The sequence below is a fragment of the Camelus ferus genome, chromosome 3 (assembly GCF_009834535.1).
Source record: "Camelus ferus isolate YT-003-E chromosome 3, BCGSAC_Cfer_1.0, whole genome shotgun sequence".
NCBI lineage: Eukaryota > Metazoa > Chordata > Mammalia > Artiodactyla > Camelidae > Camelus > Camelus ferus.
In genome coordinates, this window is record NC_045698.1 from 79,818,133 (window position 1) to 79,836,775 (window position 18,643).

At 33.0% G+C, this 18,643-nt stretch overlaps 1 protein-coding gene across 9 annotated transcripts in view; it reads left to right on the forward strand.

Moving 5' to 3' along the window:
* Positions 1-18,643, forward strand: part of COMMD10 (COMM domain containing 10) — a 161,201-nt gene that overhangs the window by 22,014 nt on the left and 120,544 nt on the right. For 8 of the 9 annotated variants that reach the window (XR_004318656.1, XR_004318655.1, XM_032476544.1 and 5 more), the window contains exon 5: positions 6,594-6,704. Coding sequence is in view for 7 of the 9 variants with exons in the window: in XM_032476544.1 (XP_032332435.1) it covers positions 6,594-6,704 (111 nt within the window). In the remaining 2 variants the exon portion in view is untranslated. Of the gene's footprint in view, positions 1-6,593; positions 6,705-11,978; positions 12,006-18,643 lie in introns of those variants that run through there. The other variant, XM_032476549.1, reaches the window with a different exon arrangement.

Consider the following 18,643-nt stretch of genomic DNA (forward strand, 5'->3'; position numbering starts at 1 on the left):
ACCTGATGTCAGATACATGATTTGCAAATATTTTCTCCCATTCCGTAGGTTGTTTTTTCATTTTGTTGATGGTTTCCTTTGCTGTGCAGAAGCTTTTTAGTTAGATGTAGTCCTGCTTCTTTATTTTTGCCTTTGTTGCCTTTGTTTTTGGTGTTAAGTCATTGCCAAGACTGTTATCAAGGAGGTTAGTTCTGTTTTCTTCCAGGAGTTTTAGGTTTCAGATCTTATGTTCAACCTTTACTCCATTTTGAATTAGTTTTTGTGTATGGTGTAAGATAGTGGTCCAATTTTATTCTTCTGAATATGGCTATCCAATTTTCTCAGCACCATTTATTGAAGAGACTGTCTTTTCTCCATTGTATGTTCTTGGCTCCTTTGTCATAAATTAATTAACCATATATACATGCATATACATGGGTTTATTTCTGGGCTTTCTATTCTGTTGATCTGCATGTCTGTTTTTATGCCAATATCATGTTGTTTGATTACTATAGCTTTGTAATATAGTTTGAAGTAAGGAATCATGATGCCTCCAGCTTTGTTCTTTTTAAGAGCTTTGGCTATTCAGGGTCTTTTGTGGTTCCATGTAAAGTTTAAGACTGTTTATTCTATTTCTTTGAAAAGTACCATTGGAATTTTGATAGGGATTGCATTGAATCTGTAGATTGCTTTGGGTACTATGGGCATTTTAACAATATTCTCTCAGTCCATGAGCACGGAGTATCTTTCCATTTATTTGTATCTTCTTCAATGTCTTTCATCAATGTCTTATGATTTTCAGTGTACAGGTTTTTCACCTCCTTGGTTAAATTTATTCTAAGGTATTTTATTCGTTTTGATGCAATTGTAAATGGGATTTTTAAACTTAATTTCTTTTTCTGGTAGTTTGTTATTCGTGTACAGAAATGCAGCATGTTTTTGAATGTTGATTTTTGTATCCTGTGACTTTACTGAATTTGTTTATTAGTCCAAGAGGTTTTTGGTGGAATCTTTAAGGTTTTGCATATTTAATAGTATGACATTTGCAAACAATGATAGGTTTATTTCTTCCTTTCTGATTTGAGTGCCTTTTATTTCTTTTTATTGTCCAGTTGTTCTAGCTAGGACATAATTATTTAACACTATGTTGAATTAAAGTGGCAAAATTGGGCATCTTTGTTATGTTCCTGGTCTTAGAGGAAAAGCTTTCAGCTTTTACCATTGAGTATTGCGTTAGCTGTGGGTTTGTATTATTTGACCTTTATTATGTTGAGGTATGTTCCCTCTGTACCTACTTTGTGAGAGTTTTATTGTAGATGGGTGTTGAATTTTATCAGTTGCTTTTTCTGCATCTGTTGAGATGATCATAGGATTTTTCATCCTTCATTTTATTAATATGATGTATCACATTGATTTGTTCATATTGAACTATTCTTGCATTTGTGAAATAAATACTGCTTATTCATGGTGTATGATCCTTTTACTGTGTTGTTGAATTTGGTTTCCTAATTTTTTTTCTGTGATTTTTGCATCTATTTTTGTCAGGGATATTGGCCTGTAATTTTCTTTTCTTGTAGTGTCTTTGTCTGGTCTTGGTGTTAGGGTAATGCTGGTCTTGTAACATGAATTTGGAAATGTTCCCTCTTCTTCTGTTTTTTGGAAGAGTTGTAAAGGATTAATGTTAACTCTTTAAATGTTTGCTAGAATTCACCAGTGAAGCCATTTGGTCCTGGACTTTTGTTTGTTGGGCAGTTTTTGATTACTGATTCAGTCTCCTTACTAGTAATTGGTCTGTTTAGATTTTCTGTTTCTTTGTAACTCAGTCTTGGTGGGTTGTGTATTTCTAGGAATTTATCCATTTCTTCTAGGTTGTCCAACTTGTTGGCATATAATTGTTCATAGTAGTCTCTTTTGAAATTGTGGCATCAGTTTTAAAGTCTCCTCTTTCATTTCTGATTTTATTTATTTGAGTCCCCTCTTTTTTTCTAAGTTAATCTAGCTGAAGTTTTGTTAGTTTTGTTTACTTTTCGAAAACCCAACTCTATGTTTCATTGATCTTTTCTATTGTCTTACAGTCTCTATTTCATTTATTTCTGCTCTGATTGTCGATATTTCCTTCTTTCTACTAACTTTGGGCTTTGTTTGTTCTTTTTTTTTTTTTTTCCTGCCTCTTTGAGGCATAACATCAAGTTGTTTATTTGGGATCTTCCTGGTTTCTTGATTAGGCATTTATTACTATGAGTTTTCCTCTTAGAACATCTTTTGCTGCATCCCTTACTATTAAGGTACTTTTTAAAATCTCTCTTTTGATTGCTCCTTTGATCCATTGGTTGCTAACATTGCAATATGTTTTGATTATCCAAAATTTATGTTTTTTTCTATATAGAGCCCTCAAAAAGTTGCTTTTTAAATTTTATTGAGAGTTGATAGATTTTTTTTTGGAAAGTTTTTTTTTAGATGCACACTCCTTGATACCAGAAAACACTGTTTCTTAAATTGGGAATTTCATGTAGTTAGTCAGTAGATTGTATAAGAACAAATCATTGAAAGTCAGGAGAAGTGGTTAAGAAAGTTGTGGAGCAAACATTTAGCTAAGCCTTAAAAATAGGTAGGTTCATGTTCCTGTATTAAATGTTTAATCAACTTTCTAATTTTCATAATTCATAAGAGTAAATAGTGTATAGTTTCTATATAAGCCATATATATGTGGAATTTCTGCTTATAGTATTTGACAATTATAAAATAAATGGTGGATTAAAGCAATAGAATGTAGGTAATATTTTCTATTTTAGCAGTTACAGTTCTAATTTTATGTGTTTTCATGGTTTATTATAATAACTGTTTTGTGATGCCCACACATATAGTTCCTAAAACTCATTTGGTATTGCTGAGCAGTATTTTTCTAACTATAGATAGCCTGACCTATTAGTGGTTTAGTGGGTAATGAAATCAATTTGGAGAGTTTTGAAATAGCATTTTAAAAATGAAACATAATGGAGATTGTGTATCACTGCCCCGGGTTAAAATTGTTTTGTGACACTTTTCTATATGTATATCAGATTGCAACATAAAAAAGTATTTTGTATTATGTGATATGATTTAAGCAGTGGCTACTGTTTCAGAGAGCCAGTAGTTAATATATGGTGATTAACTTTACATTTCCTTTTTCATTTTAAAAGAGTTGATATTACTGTAATTTTGGGCAATTTTTCATGTGCTTGGAATTGTGGTTTACAAAGCAATTATGAGAGTTTAAGCTCATGCTGAAGTTGTTACATAGAAATTAGAGGGAGAATGCAGTCATCACATTTTGAACTAATATCTTAGTAACATTGTCAGGTAATAAGTAATGTAAGTGAGATACCTAAGAACTATCATTAAAACAGTTTGGCAAGAGTTGGAAAACATTAAAAATGTTAGTGGCTTATATTCCTTATGTTTCATGTTATTTTGGTGACATTTAAACCTAGGATGTTGATAAAGGTATAAAGACTATTAGATTTAAATTTGAATATGAAAATCAAACCAAATTATATGAAAATGGTTCCTGGTATTTTAATGTACAAATGTTTGATACACACAAGACAGAATTTTCTTTTGAATAGAAACAAATGTAGTTTGCCTAACTTAAGTCAAAATTCTATACTAAATTTTGTTTCATACATAATTAAAATATTGATGACTGTCATTTGTTTCTTAGTTACGAGTCTCAGAGGAATAATTAAATAGTATACTATAAGATTTTCACCTTGGCAGAGGGTATTTGTCTTATTCATTTTTATATTACCGTCCCTATTATAGACCAGGAAAATAATATAATATGTTCTAAGCAGTGTAAGGAATCACTTCTTTCCTCAGTTATTCTTTGTCTTTTAGGACACTGATGCTTTTCAAGTGTCCATTACACTTATTCTATATGTTTCACTATTTTTATTTTTCAGTTATTTCTTCATGGTCAAAGTTAGGTTGTGATTTTTTGGCTGGAAAGTTACATAAATACATGATCATCGCAGGATATCGTACCTAGAGGCACATGGTGTCCATTTGCCACTTTTTGGTAATGTTAATTTTGTGCTCTTGGTTAAGATGTTGCTTGTTTTCTTTACTGTATAATTTTTTTTTTTTTTTTTTTTTGGAAACTGAAAAGCATTGTGGGCAGAAGATTTGTGACTGTTTGTTACAAATCAAACTTTCACCACTTAGAGTTAGTATCCATTGATGATTTGTACTTGAATCAGTTTCTTGAACTTTTGATTTTGGTATAATCTCAGACTTAGAGAAAATGGCAATAACTCCATGGACATGAATAACTCCTATTCATCAGTTGTTTACGTTTTACATATTTAATTTGTAAAATGGAGATAATAAGAGTCCATATCTCAAGTGGCATTGGCTTTGTCTCCTGGTTTCACTGTAAAGATCTCGTTAGTTTTGTTTTTCTTACTGCTCAGTATAACTGTTCTTTTATATTTCTAGTTATCCTTTCTGTACTCTTCATTTAAATTTTCTGAATACTGATCATTTTCTATGAAATTTTATGCGTGGTGTGTGTATGCACATACATGTACATATGAGTTTAACAATTTTTTTCACTTTTTAAATTATTATTTTATGTAGCCATGGGACAATTATTTTTAAGTCACAAAATTCATTATATAAAGCTCTAGAATTTAAGAAAGTCAACCTACAAACTCTTTTTGGTTATGACACTTTTTAAAGTTACCTTTCTTTGTGAGTATTCTTTGATTTGTTTCAGTTCAATTCAGCAGATACATACAGAGTGCCGATTATATTAAAGGATACTATAAAAAAAAAGCTATTATAGAAAAAATTAGGTGACTAGAATGCCTTATATTTATAAAGCTTTGCAGTTTCTAAAACAATTTGAACATGCATTTTCTTATTTGATTTTACCATAACTCAGAAATATTAAATAGTTCAGATAGATTTATTTCCACTTTATATGAAGAAATTGAGATCTTGAAAGATTGTGACTTAACCAGGGTCAAATAGCTAGTGAGTGACAGCTTAAGGGTAACTAAACCGTAAGTTTTACATTCAGTGCTCTTCTTGACTCTCCCATACCCCTTTTATGCAGTGACTAAGCATACATTAATTTATGCTGAGGACTGACCATAGTGGAGGTATATTTTATTGTATTCACTTAATACTTACCTTTGTCATTGATCTTAAATTCTTAAAGGACAGGGATAGGATTCGTTAAAAGAGATCAAAAAGTGTCTTATAGGTCCGTATAAATACCTAGAAGGTGCTTTTCAGTTAAGACAATGATATGTATTAAAATGCTTGGATATATAAGAGTGGTTATGACATGTTTTTCCTGTTGTATTGGAGGGTCTGTTGCGTGTGACTGTTGAAAATAGCGGTGGGCTGTTGTTAGAGACTGTGCGTACTGTGATCAGTGTTAAAGATCAGTACATTACGGATCCTTACTGAACATGTACCATTAAGTTGATTTTTTCACTTGTGGTATTATGGATTATGTCTCTGCAACATCTTCCCCCTTTTTGCCCATACCCTCTAAAGGTTTAGTGCCAGAAAGAACAGAACTGTATCTTTATTTTCTCATCACATCTTCTCTCGAATAGATAATACTTCCATTGCTGTCTTTCCAATTTGGCTGGAGTCACTGCTGTGATTCTAGCTGTTGAGCAGTCTTTCAAGTTAGCTATTAGTATTACGGTTAAGTAAAAATTGTGAGGCTGCCATTCTTACCAGTGTAGCTAAAGTAGTTTTACTAAATCAATTATTGGGGTCGTATTGTCTGAGGTATATGACAATTTCATGTCACAAAACTTCCCTAAATACTGATACCTTAAGGTTTACTGCAAATTAAATCTAAAACTTGATACTTACAGTTTTGAGCTTGAAGAAACCAATACTCTATCATGTTGAATAAAGCCACGTTTTAAAAGAAAACTTAAACTGCTTTAGTGTGTCTTTACTGTTTTTGCCTTCCTGATTAAATTTTGCTCTGTGTTAATTAATAAATTCAAAGGGATTGTTCTAATTAGTTTCTGTCATAACTGGGAACCGTAGTAAGTTAGAGTACTTTGGAAAGCATGGTAACACCTGCTCACTAGTAGATATCAATTCTTTGTCTGGCTCTATTCCAGTCTCATTGTGTCTAAACGTGTGAACCTCTTACCATCTGGGCACTTCAGTTTCCCTTTAAAGTAAAAAAAAAATTTTTATCTGTGTTCTACCTGCATTCAAGGAGTTTTGAAAGATAATGGGAGGTCATTAAAGTGCTCATCTCCAGTATATGCTATTTACTAGTTAAAATTTATAACTATTTAAAAGTCATTGACGCCTTTAGTGTGCTTCATTCCTTAGTCTCAGAACTTTTATTTTTAGTACAAAGTGTATTTAAAGACCAGTTTTACTGTTGAATTTGACAGGCATGGCATGAGGCCAATCTAATGAGCCCAAAGGGAGAATGTGCAGACTATGCAGGTTCGAGGAGCCCTAGAACTGACTTTCCACAAAGTCCAGACTATCCGTGTTCATCCTGCTGATTGGAGATTTGCTTAAAGTTGACTGTTTCCTTCCTTCTGTTCCATCTGATTCTAATCTGCACTTGTCTTTTATAGCTGGAGACGGTTGGATGGCAGCTTAACCTTCAGATGGCTCACTCTTCTCAAGCAAAACTAAAATCTCCTCAAGCTGTGTTACAGCTAGGAGTGAGCAATGAAGATTCGAAGGTAAGAAAGGGTATCCCATTGAAATGATGCATTTTGTTGACTAGGTCTTATACTTTATCGTTAGCAGGGTCTTTGTTCTCTGGATTGAAAATTTAAACATAATTCAATTAAAATTAAACAAGGGTTAACAAAATGACAGATTTATATTTGTGACAAGTTTTTATGTATCACTTTGTTACTTGAAAAAATAAGGCTTAGAGAGTAGTAGCCATGTAAAATTATGATCTTAATGTTTTAGATATTTGTGGGTATTTCTGGGTGCTTTGTGTTTTAAGCTGAATACATATGATGGAATAGTGTTGTCCAGCCAATGCTTGGAGTATGAAGATGACCCGCATTGTGTTTGTGCATGTATAGTATATGTGTTTGTGTGTTTAAATGTCAACTCTCACAGAATCGATCTTGGATTAGTTTTATACGCATAGGAAGATCTGAGGAAGGAGAGATTGCTGTGGCTGTATGTGACCGGGGATAATGGAAGAAATGTTATTATTTACAGTGGGCATTGAAGACTGTGTATATAATTACTTCTTTGTTAGCAGTCTCACTCTTTATTCTCTCCTGTACATTTCTGTCTTTCATGAGAACTGGGATCAGTACTAACTCAGATTATATGTCTTTAGAATCTTAGGCAATTGAGTTGGATCTTAACATATATAATTTATTACTTTATTACAGTGTTTTTAAAGAGTCATTTCATTTCATACATTTTCACTAGAAAACAACTTCAAATTGACTGGTATGTCATATATACTCCTCAATTTAGTAGCAATCTAACCTTAGGCAAGTTACTTAATCTTTATGAGTGTCAGTTTCTTCATCTGTAAAATGGGAGTAATGTCTGTCTCACAGGGCTTTTATGAAGATTAAAGACTCAGTGTATGTGATATACTTAATGCTCTTTAAATGCTGGCTGCTATCATATTCACTATCATCATCAATGCAAATATTTTTGGCGGATACATAACTAAGCTTTCACTAATTTTATTTCTTGATGAAATTAAACTCCCCCCCCCCCCCTTTTTTTTGCATTCTTCCTCCGTTTTATTTCTTGATCATATTTCGTATTTATACTTACTGGGACTAGAGGAGGGAAAGGACATCCTGGAAAGTCATTTATTGTATTTTCTCTCATGCAGTAGGGAAGTCGTTCCTTTATGTTTAGGATAATAATCTGAAACTCCCTGCTGTGGACTGGGACTATTCCATGAGAGAAAATACACACCTATAGATACATATACGCATATACATACGTATGTTCTCCAAGTATACCTCACTGCTCTGTTTCTCATGACTATTGTATGCTAAGTCTGAGTAGCTAAATGCAATCTATAGGTTGGAAAGATGCTATTTTGACCCTATATTGGATCTACTTTAAGCATCATGACTTCGGCAGTGCTTCAGTTCGGGATGCTTGAATCCTCCTAGCTTCTTTATTATGTCTTCAAAACATGTCTCTATGTCAGTCATATTTTTAGGCAGTAAGAATGAATGAGTAATGCTTCAAGTAAAAGAGTCATGTTTTTAGTTCACATTATTCAGGAAATCTATACAGATGTGAGATCTAACTCATTCGAGATAAAGGCTTGAGTACATTTATATTTTTTTGCCTGTTGCTATTTTAAAATTTTGAGTGAACATTTGGTAACCCTTATGACTTGCAGAGCTAGAGAACCGTTTTCATTAACAGATAGTCAGGAAGAAGAGCAGCACACAAATGTGAATGATCTTTTCATTTTGTACGCAGACTTAAGTGAACCTTTTCCTCTGTGTTGCCTATCTCCCCTATGGCATTTTGTGGGTTTGGCCCCTATTACTTCTATCTCCTAAACAATAGACACGTAATGGAGTGTACCTTCACTGTCATCCTGGACAGATACATGCCTTCTCCAAGTGACGTGTACCTAGCTATAAAGGAATAGTTAACTACCGCAGCTCTGTTCCCCTCAGTAAACTCCTGCTGGGAAGCTTTACTTTTTCTCTGTGTTTATATGATCTGGTTTTCTATTCTTTGTACTCTTGTCACATCTGTCTCCTTGATGTTAATTTTTACATAACACTTGTTACGAAGGACAGCCCACAACTCTTCCCCCCAAACATTTGCTCTGTTCTGAAGTAAGAATTTGGGAATTCCAGACAGGTTGGAATATTAGATAAAAGAACAGGAGAATAGAGCCTTAAAAGTTATCACTGGTTAGTTTATGATGCAGAGTATCATAGAGCACAAAGTTGTCATACTTAAGAAACTGGCATTTGTTTAAAACAGGAAGCCTTAGGTAAAATTCTTTTAAATGTACATTTTATAACAGTTATCCTGAAAGTACACATATGTTAATATAATTCTGAGAGGATTAGACTCAGTGCAAACTCTAAGAGAATATTTTGATAGTATTTACTTTTGAGCTGCTGAACTGAAAACTTACTGTAATTCACTGAAGAGTGTGGTTTCTAAGAATCTTTCTTCTCATTCCCTTCCAACATACACATGAAAAGTGTAGCCTGCAGTGAAGTTTTAATTGCTATCATGTTAGATAACATTGTTGAATTGTCCTCGTTTCTCTTAGAACATTTCTGTCTCAAGGCTTTCCTGTTTTGCTACTAATTTTATCATGGAAAGTGGATGATTCTAGTTTTTCCTATAGTATTTTGAGTAGATATTCAAGTTGTTTTCAGTTAATTTTCTTAGTGTTTGTCTACTACATTTAGTGAAGTAAGATTATTTTACTATTACACAGATACCTCAAGATTTCTGAGGGTTTTTTTTGGTTTATTTCATTAGGGGGCAGTAGAGTTCTTTGCTTACCTAACCTCTGTCGCTCACGGTGTTGTTTGCAATAACATTCCAGATAATTTGGAAAGTCAGTAGTTGTGGGAAATGCTAAGTGTTTACATTTCTAATCTGTATATAACAATAGAGTTCTCCTGTTTCCATCAACAAAGTTAATGCCTATTAATCAGATACATTCAGAACAAATAAATGAAATCATCTTGATTTCAGTGTTTGTTAATTTGTATACGATCATTTGCCAAAATGAAAATAAAAAGCCTTCTACACTGCTGACTTTGTTACATTCTGTCACCTGTGTTAATTTCTTTATGAGGAAGGAGAATAAAATAATCTCCAAGAGAGCTGAGTGGCCGGATTAGGTTAGAGCATAACTAGTTCCAGACTGACCACAGACAGCTGAAATGTCTTCATTTATAGACAACAGCAGTTTTACATGTAACAAATGCTGGTGATTTTGAATGGCGTCATCACTTTAACTGCAATATCCTAAAAACACTAAGATATTTGAACTTTGCAATTAATCTTGCATTATTACATTTTTCTTTTTTGCAGTAAATTTGCTGTTGAAAACAATCATTTTGTTAATACAGTGATTCTAAATTCTTTTTGTACATCTTTTAAGAAAGAATCTTTGTGTTTCATTCTTTTTTTCTTGTTCTTTTGAAACAACTAGGGTAAAATCACCTTGACAGCAGAACTTTTATTTATCTAAATGTTTAATTAGATTATGCTTAGGTTGCAGATGGTGCTATATAGTTGGGTAATTATGACCATGAGTGAACTTAGGATTTTTAATACAAATTTTTAAAATTTGGGGTCTTCATTCTTATTTCCAAAATATATGACTCATTCTATTTAGGTTGAGAAAAGGAGGGGAAAAGCCTTTTTTAGTGCTTATTCTGTGTAGATATGATATTACCTCCTTTAATATTTAAAATTTCTCTTCTAGGTATGAATTCTTATTATTATCTGTATTTTATAGATAGATGGAGAAATGGAAACACCTAGAGATTAAATTATTTTTCTACGTTATATAACTATTAAACAGCAGAGCTAGGATTTGAAATCAGGCAATTTTATTTCAGAGTCCTATTCTATATTCATTGCTAGGATACTGTATCATTTTGCTTATTTAATAATTTAGCAGTTATCCCATAATATGTATATATGTTTCAAGGTGTTGAAAGCTTCTCTAAAATGGAATGATTGTTTTATTGTTGTTCTTCATAAAATTAAGAGTCATATGGATTCTAAATTTCGTTTTCCTTTTCTTTTTATTTGATTACATTGTAACAATTTTACACTGAAGTCAATGAGAGACACTAATATGATCTTTTATGTAGTAAGTAAAAGTGTATGTGTTGATGTTATCTCAGTTCCATAGAGACTATATTCATTACCAGACCTTATTGTAAGGATATATATGACGTCATTGATGTTGATGTCTGTGAACAAAGAAATGGGATATATCATTAAAAAAAAAACACATCCTTAGTTGTATTTATGACAAATTTCTCAGTTAAAAAAAAAAAACCTATGCTGTTCAAATCATGAATTCTTGTACTAGAAATTTAAGGTGTTTTGATTTTCTTAAAGGTTGTTTTTGTATTGACTGGTTTTGAAGGACCTTCAAAATTTTCTTAGCTGCTTTGATGAGCAAATGTATTTTTATTAATCTAATCTATATAATGAATATATTTCAGCATATTCTCTTAGTAATTTAAATTTAGTTTTCTCTATTGCAGTAGCCATACATTTATTTGTAATGGGCATTTTGGAAAATAGAGGGGAAAAAGCTGATTAAAATCAAATATAATGCCAGTACCCACAATACTGCTGTGTTTTGCTGTATCACCTTCCAGTTGTTTTTTCCTATGCATCTATTAAAAGTGATTTTTTAAAAAATAGTGATGTTTGTGTTTGGTTCAGGAAAAAGAATTGCAGTTTTATTATTACTGTTTAGTACTAGATAATGGTACGAGAAGATAATTTCATCCATCATTCAGAACTTTTTTTCCTTTTTGATAAATTGCAATTATTTCTTTTTCTACAGTATGCTATCTTGTGATCTGAAAAGACATTCTGTAAAGTCGTGGGCTTTTTACTCACTGTTTTTGATCAGAAATTTTATAGAATAAGCTTTGTCTATGAGCAGGTCTATGTCAGGATACTGTCATTTGTGTCATTTGGGGTGTTTTATTCAGGGTTGAAAAAATTTTAAGATGTGTCAGTGGTTTTACTTCTCAAATGAAATGATGAAAATCAGTTGCCTTAAGATTTTTTTAATTACCTAGGTTGTATATGTTTATTATGAAAAGTATAAAGACACGTAAAGAAAAACTCAGAGATTTACCACCAATATGCACAGTCTCTTTTTATTTCAGTGTTTGTTCTGTGGATACTTTCTTTTGAAAGCCTTCTTTGATTTTATATTCTGCTTTTTTTTATACTTACCTCTGTAACAAATCTTTTTTGTATTCCTTTAGACTCACCACTAATATATTTTAAATGACTGACTGCATCATATTTTGGCTGTGACATACTGTGATTTCCTACCAATTCCACTGTTGTCAAGTGATGAATTTGTTTCTGGTATTTTCCTATTGTACGATGATAAACACCTTTGTGTATAAATACATAGGAGGTGTTCAATAAACATTTATTTGAATGATGAATCAATAAATGAATGAATGAGGGAATGAATAAAGCCTTCTTAGAATTTACTGATTATTCCTCAGTAGTGTAATTACTGGGTGAAAAGGTGTAAACCACAAAAAGGTCTTAACTATAGTTTGATAATTGGCTTTTCATAATCATTTTGGGAACACACACAGAAACTCAAAAGGTTGAATTTAAAGGATTTAAGATCTTCTGGAGAGAGGTGTAACATTACTATCTCAAATATAGATTCTTTGATAACTAGTTAGTTACTTTGTATATTTTAGGAGACTAATGAAAAGCCCAGGTATTTTTGTAATATTATAGAACCCTCTCATTTATAATTTCTTTATTCTTTTAGTGTACAATTAAACAACCTTTGTTATATGTGTTTTATTTTACTATAGAACATGTAGAAGCAATCTTAGCAAGTACTCTAGCAGTTAGAGAAAATAGAAACAACCTTTATTTGTTATGTAATTGTCTATATACTTTGGGGGAAAAAGCCTGTTTCTTTGGAATTAAATTTATTTATTTAAATATTCCTAACACTTTGTGGCTCTAGGTTTCTGATTCTTAATTTTGTGTTGTATCCTTGTGATCCTTGTTGTATCCATCATTGTGATCAGTTTCTCAATGATAGTATCTTTTAAGGTGTCATGTTTTCTAAATGAGAGCAGTACAAAAATGTCTTTCCTCAATTTAGTTTTTTTTTTTTAGTTTTGTGATCGTTATGACTTTCTGAAAGATCTTATTTATTCAAGTATATTGAAGTGTTCAAATCATTTGTATATAGCTCCTAGATATCACAAAGTGAGCCACCTTGTTTGTTTGAGTGTGTTTGCAAGAGTGTGTGTGTATAAGCCTTTTTCTGTATTTAAATATCTTTCCCTAGACTGGATACTAGAAAGTGATGGAGTCAAGTTTTGAACCCAGGTCCATCTGCCATAATAGCTGAACTTAAAATCACTATATAGTGATACAAAATGAATTTAGTGATATGGAGGTCATTGATGATCATTGTGTGGGGCGGGAGAAGGAGATATTTCAAGATGGAGGGTGGTGTTGAATACTGTTGAGAGGTCAGGAATGAGAAGAGCAGACATAGGACCGCTGGATTTGGTTAAATGGACTTCTCTAATGACCTTGACAATTGTAATCTCAGTTGAGGGGAAAAGGAAACCTGATTGGAGTAAATTGAGGAAAGAAAATAAGGAGAGAAAGTGAGAGCAACCACATAGGTAACTCTTTCAAGAAACAGAGAAATAGGATAGACTATGTAGGGGGATGTGGATTCACTGGCTGGAGAGATTAGAGGAGGTTTGTATACAGCGATGCCACAGATCCATTGGGGGAGAAATTGACGCTGCATGACAGAGAAGGATGTAAGATCCTTGAGATAGCGAGAAGATATGAGGCCCAGAGCACAAATGAAAGGGTTGGACTTTGAGGAGAGTGGAACATATTTGTTCTAACAGTAAAGAGAGCATGGATTAGATAGGTAGTTTTGGTGATACAAGAGAAAGCTGTGTCCGATTGCTTCTGTTTTCTGAATGCAGTCATTAGTTGGGGGAGTGGGTAGGTTTAGGAGGGTTTGAGAACAGAAGAGAAAGTATGAAATAGTTATTTTGGATATTGGGAAAATGAACAAACTAGTTATTTTAGGCTATTTCACTGTTACTGAATAGTGCTAGTTGCCCACTTGAGATGTGTGACCGTAAATTTGAAATGAGAACTGTTGAAAGCTTGTACATTTTTCTTCACCCATTTTTAGTTCCTCTGGTGCAGATGTGAAGTAGGTGCATAACTGGGTTTAATCAGGGTTTCTTCTTTGCTAAGTGTATCACTGAAGGTAGAAAGAGACAAAGGATTGGCTTTGCACTCAAGGCAGTGATTTTAGTGATTGCCCATGGATTCTAAATCAGGTCAGGTGAAAAGTGAGGATATGGTGTGTTTTGGAGAGGGGGGTGATGGAGAGTGAGAGACTGACTGATGACAAACTGGAACCCTAGCTGTAGCCTCCCTAAGAGTGTTTGTGGTACAGAGGAACCTCAGGCACATTAGTTCCAGGGTCACTCGGAAGTTTTTTATTTGAATCTTCAGACCCCTTGATTTGGTCAAATGTGTAGTATATCTTAAGATGGAGAAGTGAAGAAAAGTGACACCTGATATCTTGTCTTGTCTGAACTTTCACCCCTGATATCACCTTGGAAACTTCATAAATATATGAAGGTTTGTTCTACAGCCTAGGAGTTCTTAATGTGTGACCAGTGGCTGTCCCTTAATCTCTTTCTTCGTTCGTTGATAATATACCCAGCATTTGCTGGGAAATACTGGAGTAGTTCATAATGAGCCCTCTATTCCACATATAGCCAGAAATCAGTTAAAATGTGAACATTTTATATCTCAGTTGAGTGTATTAGCTCTTCAACATCATTGGTGATATTCTGAATTGCTTTTCTAAACTTAATATTCTGATTTTGGCATGGTATATAAATTTTAGAATCAGGACAAAGATGACACATTTTCTTATAAAAGTTTTACTTACAAGTAAATTTCATTGTTGAATATTGAATTCAGTCCCAATAATTCTGACAGAAAAAAAGAGTTGAGAAACACTCTTCTTTCTTGATCTAGTTTAAATGAGATTTTAAGCATGTTTGCCATTAGGTACCGTATGAATACTTAAATATACATATTGAATGTATTATGCAAGTTATGTTTCGTTCAGACTTTTTTCTTTCCTTTATAGGGGAATTATTTAGAGGAAATTAAATTTTTTATGAAGAGAAGGAATCAGTTTTACTGTATAATGTATTTCTCTTCTCATAACAAATTATTGGGCACTGTTATCGGTTTTTATGGTATTGGGAAAAGCAAAGATTTTTCTCAATAAGTTCATATATAAGATCTTTTTATGTTGGTTTTTTTTTTTTTTTTAGCTTTTCAACTGTCTTTAATACATATGATCCAAAATTATGTACTATTTTGAAAAAAATCTCATGTCTTTGTATAAAGTGCTTTAAGGGTTTCACATCCTCAAACTTTGCATCACCCAACAGCTTACTTGGAAATGTGGCCACCTCAAGATGCCTGGCAATCATGAGCCTGGTTTGGCTCTTTTCTTGCTAGCATTTAGCATTAACTCAGCATCATCAGTTCTGCGTTTTCATTCTGGATTTGGATGACATGTTTGAGCATCTGAAGATAGCTGTTCAGTTAGTGCGCAGAGAATAGCCAGTTTCAGTCACCTTATCATATAATGGAGAATGATGTTCATAAGCAGTGGGAACATATCATAACTAGGGCCATAGATGAACAAAGGGATAGAAATAGGGTTGGTGAAGCAGTGTTATCCTTATCTTACCACTTATCCCAGCTCTTACAACTGGCAAAAATAGGAGACAGACAGAATGTAATCTAATTTTTATAAACTCTGATGATCTGCTTTGTTTCAGAAGAGTCTTGATCCTCACATCTGGTTAATGAAATAACAGACTACATACAGTTTTAAAAACACTGTTTTAAGTTTGAAAAAATTCTTTTGTTGATATTATGTGGAGTTTATGGAAAAAATTACTTGTAACTGTGCTGTAGTAACATCGGTGAAACTCTATGTATTTGTTGTTGTCATTATTGTGGTTAGTTAACCAAAACATATAGCTAACAAGTGACATGTAATGGCTGAAGGTGAAATGTAATAATAAGTGAATGTGTAGAAAGAAGTTCTTACTTTTAAATTTCATTTTTAAGGGATTTTAGTTTTCTCTTTTTTATGCTTTTATACCTTTCTAAATGTGCATAAGTAATTTACCTTGTAGAAACATAAGAAAATTTAAGAAAATAAAATTTACCTACAGTCCAACCTAGAGATAGTAATTTTGAATGACATATTTGGTATGTAGCTTTCCAAATCTATCCATTATAAACTAATTTTTCCCCCATACAGTATTACATTATAAACATCTTCCATTGTCAATAGCTGAACTTTTACTCAGCAGCATTATTTTTAATGGCTACAGAGTATTCTATTTTCTTGATAAATATGGCTTATTTTTCTGTTAATCCTTTAGCAATAGATTTGGTTTTAAAGCCATGTTTAAACCACTTGCTGGATAACTAACATACTGGCTAGTTAAAGTGAGGGAAGATCTCCGAAATACTACCTATGTGTTAGAGAAAATTCTAGTAACTGCTAGAGTATTGAATTTTTATTGTGGGGTAAACTGTCTTTTCCAGAGATGATAATGTTTCAACACACAGTTTGGAGAGTCTTTTAAAATTGTCTCAGTGTGGTTATTAACCGATGAGGTTCTCAAATGAAGAGAATTTGCTCCTTCCCTTCCTCAGTTCCTCTCTCTTTCCCCTTCTTTTCTTCTTTATAATGGAGCAGAAATGCAGTTTCTTTCATTTTATCACAAGGAGTTCCATTCCATCCAGCTTTAAAGGGTAATTTTATCCAAACTTAAAATGCTACCGCTTCCTTAGTAAGGGCAATATAATAAAAACTCCAAAAATAACCCTTTTGTAATTCTTAGCAGTGAAACAAATAGAATTATTTAGGTACAACTTTATTTATGGAATGAACAAAGGATTATGGAATTTTCCAGCAAAAAGAGATATCAGATGGATTTGGCAATGGATTCTTAGATAGAATACCAAAACACGACCAACAAATTAGATAAATTGGACTTCATCAAAATAAAAAACTTGTACATCAAAGAACATTCTGAAGAAAAAGAAAAGATAACCTAAAGAATGAGAGAAGATATTTGCAGATCATATATCTGATAAGGAATCTGTATCTAGAATATGTAAAGAACGCCTACAACTCAACAACAAAGAACAAACAACTCAAAAAAAAATGGGTAAAGGACTTTCATAGACATTTCTTCAGAGAAGATATACAAATGGCCAATAAACACCTGAAAAGGTACTCAACATCATTAGTCACCAGGAAAATACAAATCGAAACCAAAAATGAGGTAGCACTTCACACCCACTAAGATGGCTGTAATTTTTTTAAAAAGTAAAATAACAAGTGTTGTGAGGATGTAGAGAAATTAGGACCCTCATATATTGCTGGTGGGAATGTAAAATGGTTTGACCACTGTGGGAAATAGTTTGGCAGCTCCTCAGAAATTTAAGCATTAAACTATCAAATTACTCAGCACTTTGACTCCTAGTTATATATCCCCAAAAGAAGTGAATCCAAGGACTCAAACATGTACAGCTGCTTGCATGTTTATATGGCAGTGCTAGTCACGATGGCCAAAAGGTGGAAACAACTCAAATGCCCATCAGTGGATAAATGGGTAAACAAATAGTAGTATATATGTATGATGGAGTGTTATTGAGCCATAAAAAGGAGTGAAGTACTGATACATGCTGCAGTTTATATGAACCTTAAAAATATTTTGCTTAGTGAAAGAAACCAGACACAAAAGGTCACATATTGTACGATTCCACTTATATAAAATACCCAGGTTAGGCAAATCCATAGAAACAACAAGCAGATTAGCTGTTGCCAAGACCTTGGGGCAGGAAGGAATGGGGATTGACGGCTTACAGGTTATTCATTTTTTTTCGGGGTGATGAAAATGTTCTGAAATCAGTGGTGATGGTTTCCCAGCATTGTGAATGAATGTCTTGGAAGCCTCTGAATTATAGACTTTAAAGTGATTAAAATAGTAAATTTGAGAGAGAGAGAGAATGGAGAAGACCAGCTTTAGGAATGTTTTAACCCTCTAAGTTTACTGATGAGAAAACTCAGGCCCAGTGAAGTTAAATGATTTGTCAGTTGATTACTGGCATAGCCAGATGAACCCCTAGGCTGACAGAATGGAGGGGATATGGGATTTAAAGTGAGATGACTGAGTTTAAATTCTTAGACTGTCTGTAAGAATTTGAATCTTTCAGCAGCAAGTTTCCCAATTTGAAAATGTGGCTGGTAACACCTGCCTCCTAGGATTATTGATAGAATTAAATAAGATAGTATTTGTGAAGTGCCTGTTTGAATAACTCTCACATAATAGGCATTTAGTATTAATTGAATTTGAATTTGCAGTGCTGTAGTTTGAAATTGTGTTGGGAACATAAGTTATTCTGGAAAATATTTTTAGGAATATATTATTTTGGAAGATAGTTGAGTACTGGCTTGATGGCTTGTACAGCAATTTGCCCTTATTAAGAAAATTGTTCAGTCTTATAGTATTCTACTTTATAACCAGGCTATTAGAATTGAGACTGAATTGTCTGTGGCCAACATTTTTAACAAATCACTATTCCTTTTCTCTTAATTAGTAGAAATGACTCCCAAATGAATATAGAGGAAGAATACCACTTCCTTAATTAGTAATATTGCATTGTAGCCTACTTAAACACCCTGTGGGATTTTTTTTTCACCCACAGTGACCTTTCATAGAGTATGTGCTTTCAAATAACAAATCCACAGAGGCACAATGGCAATGTGCCAGTAATAAATGTAATTTCC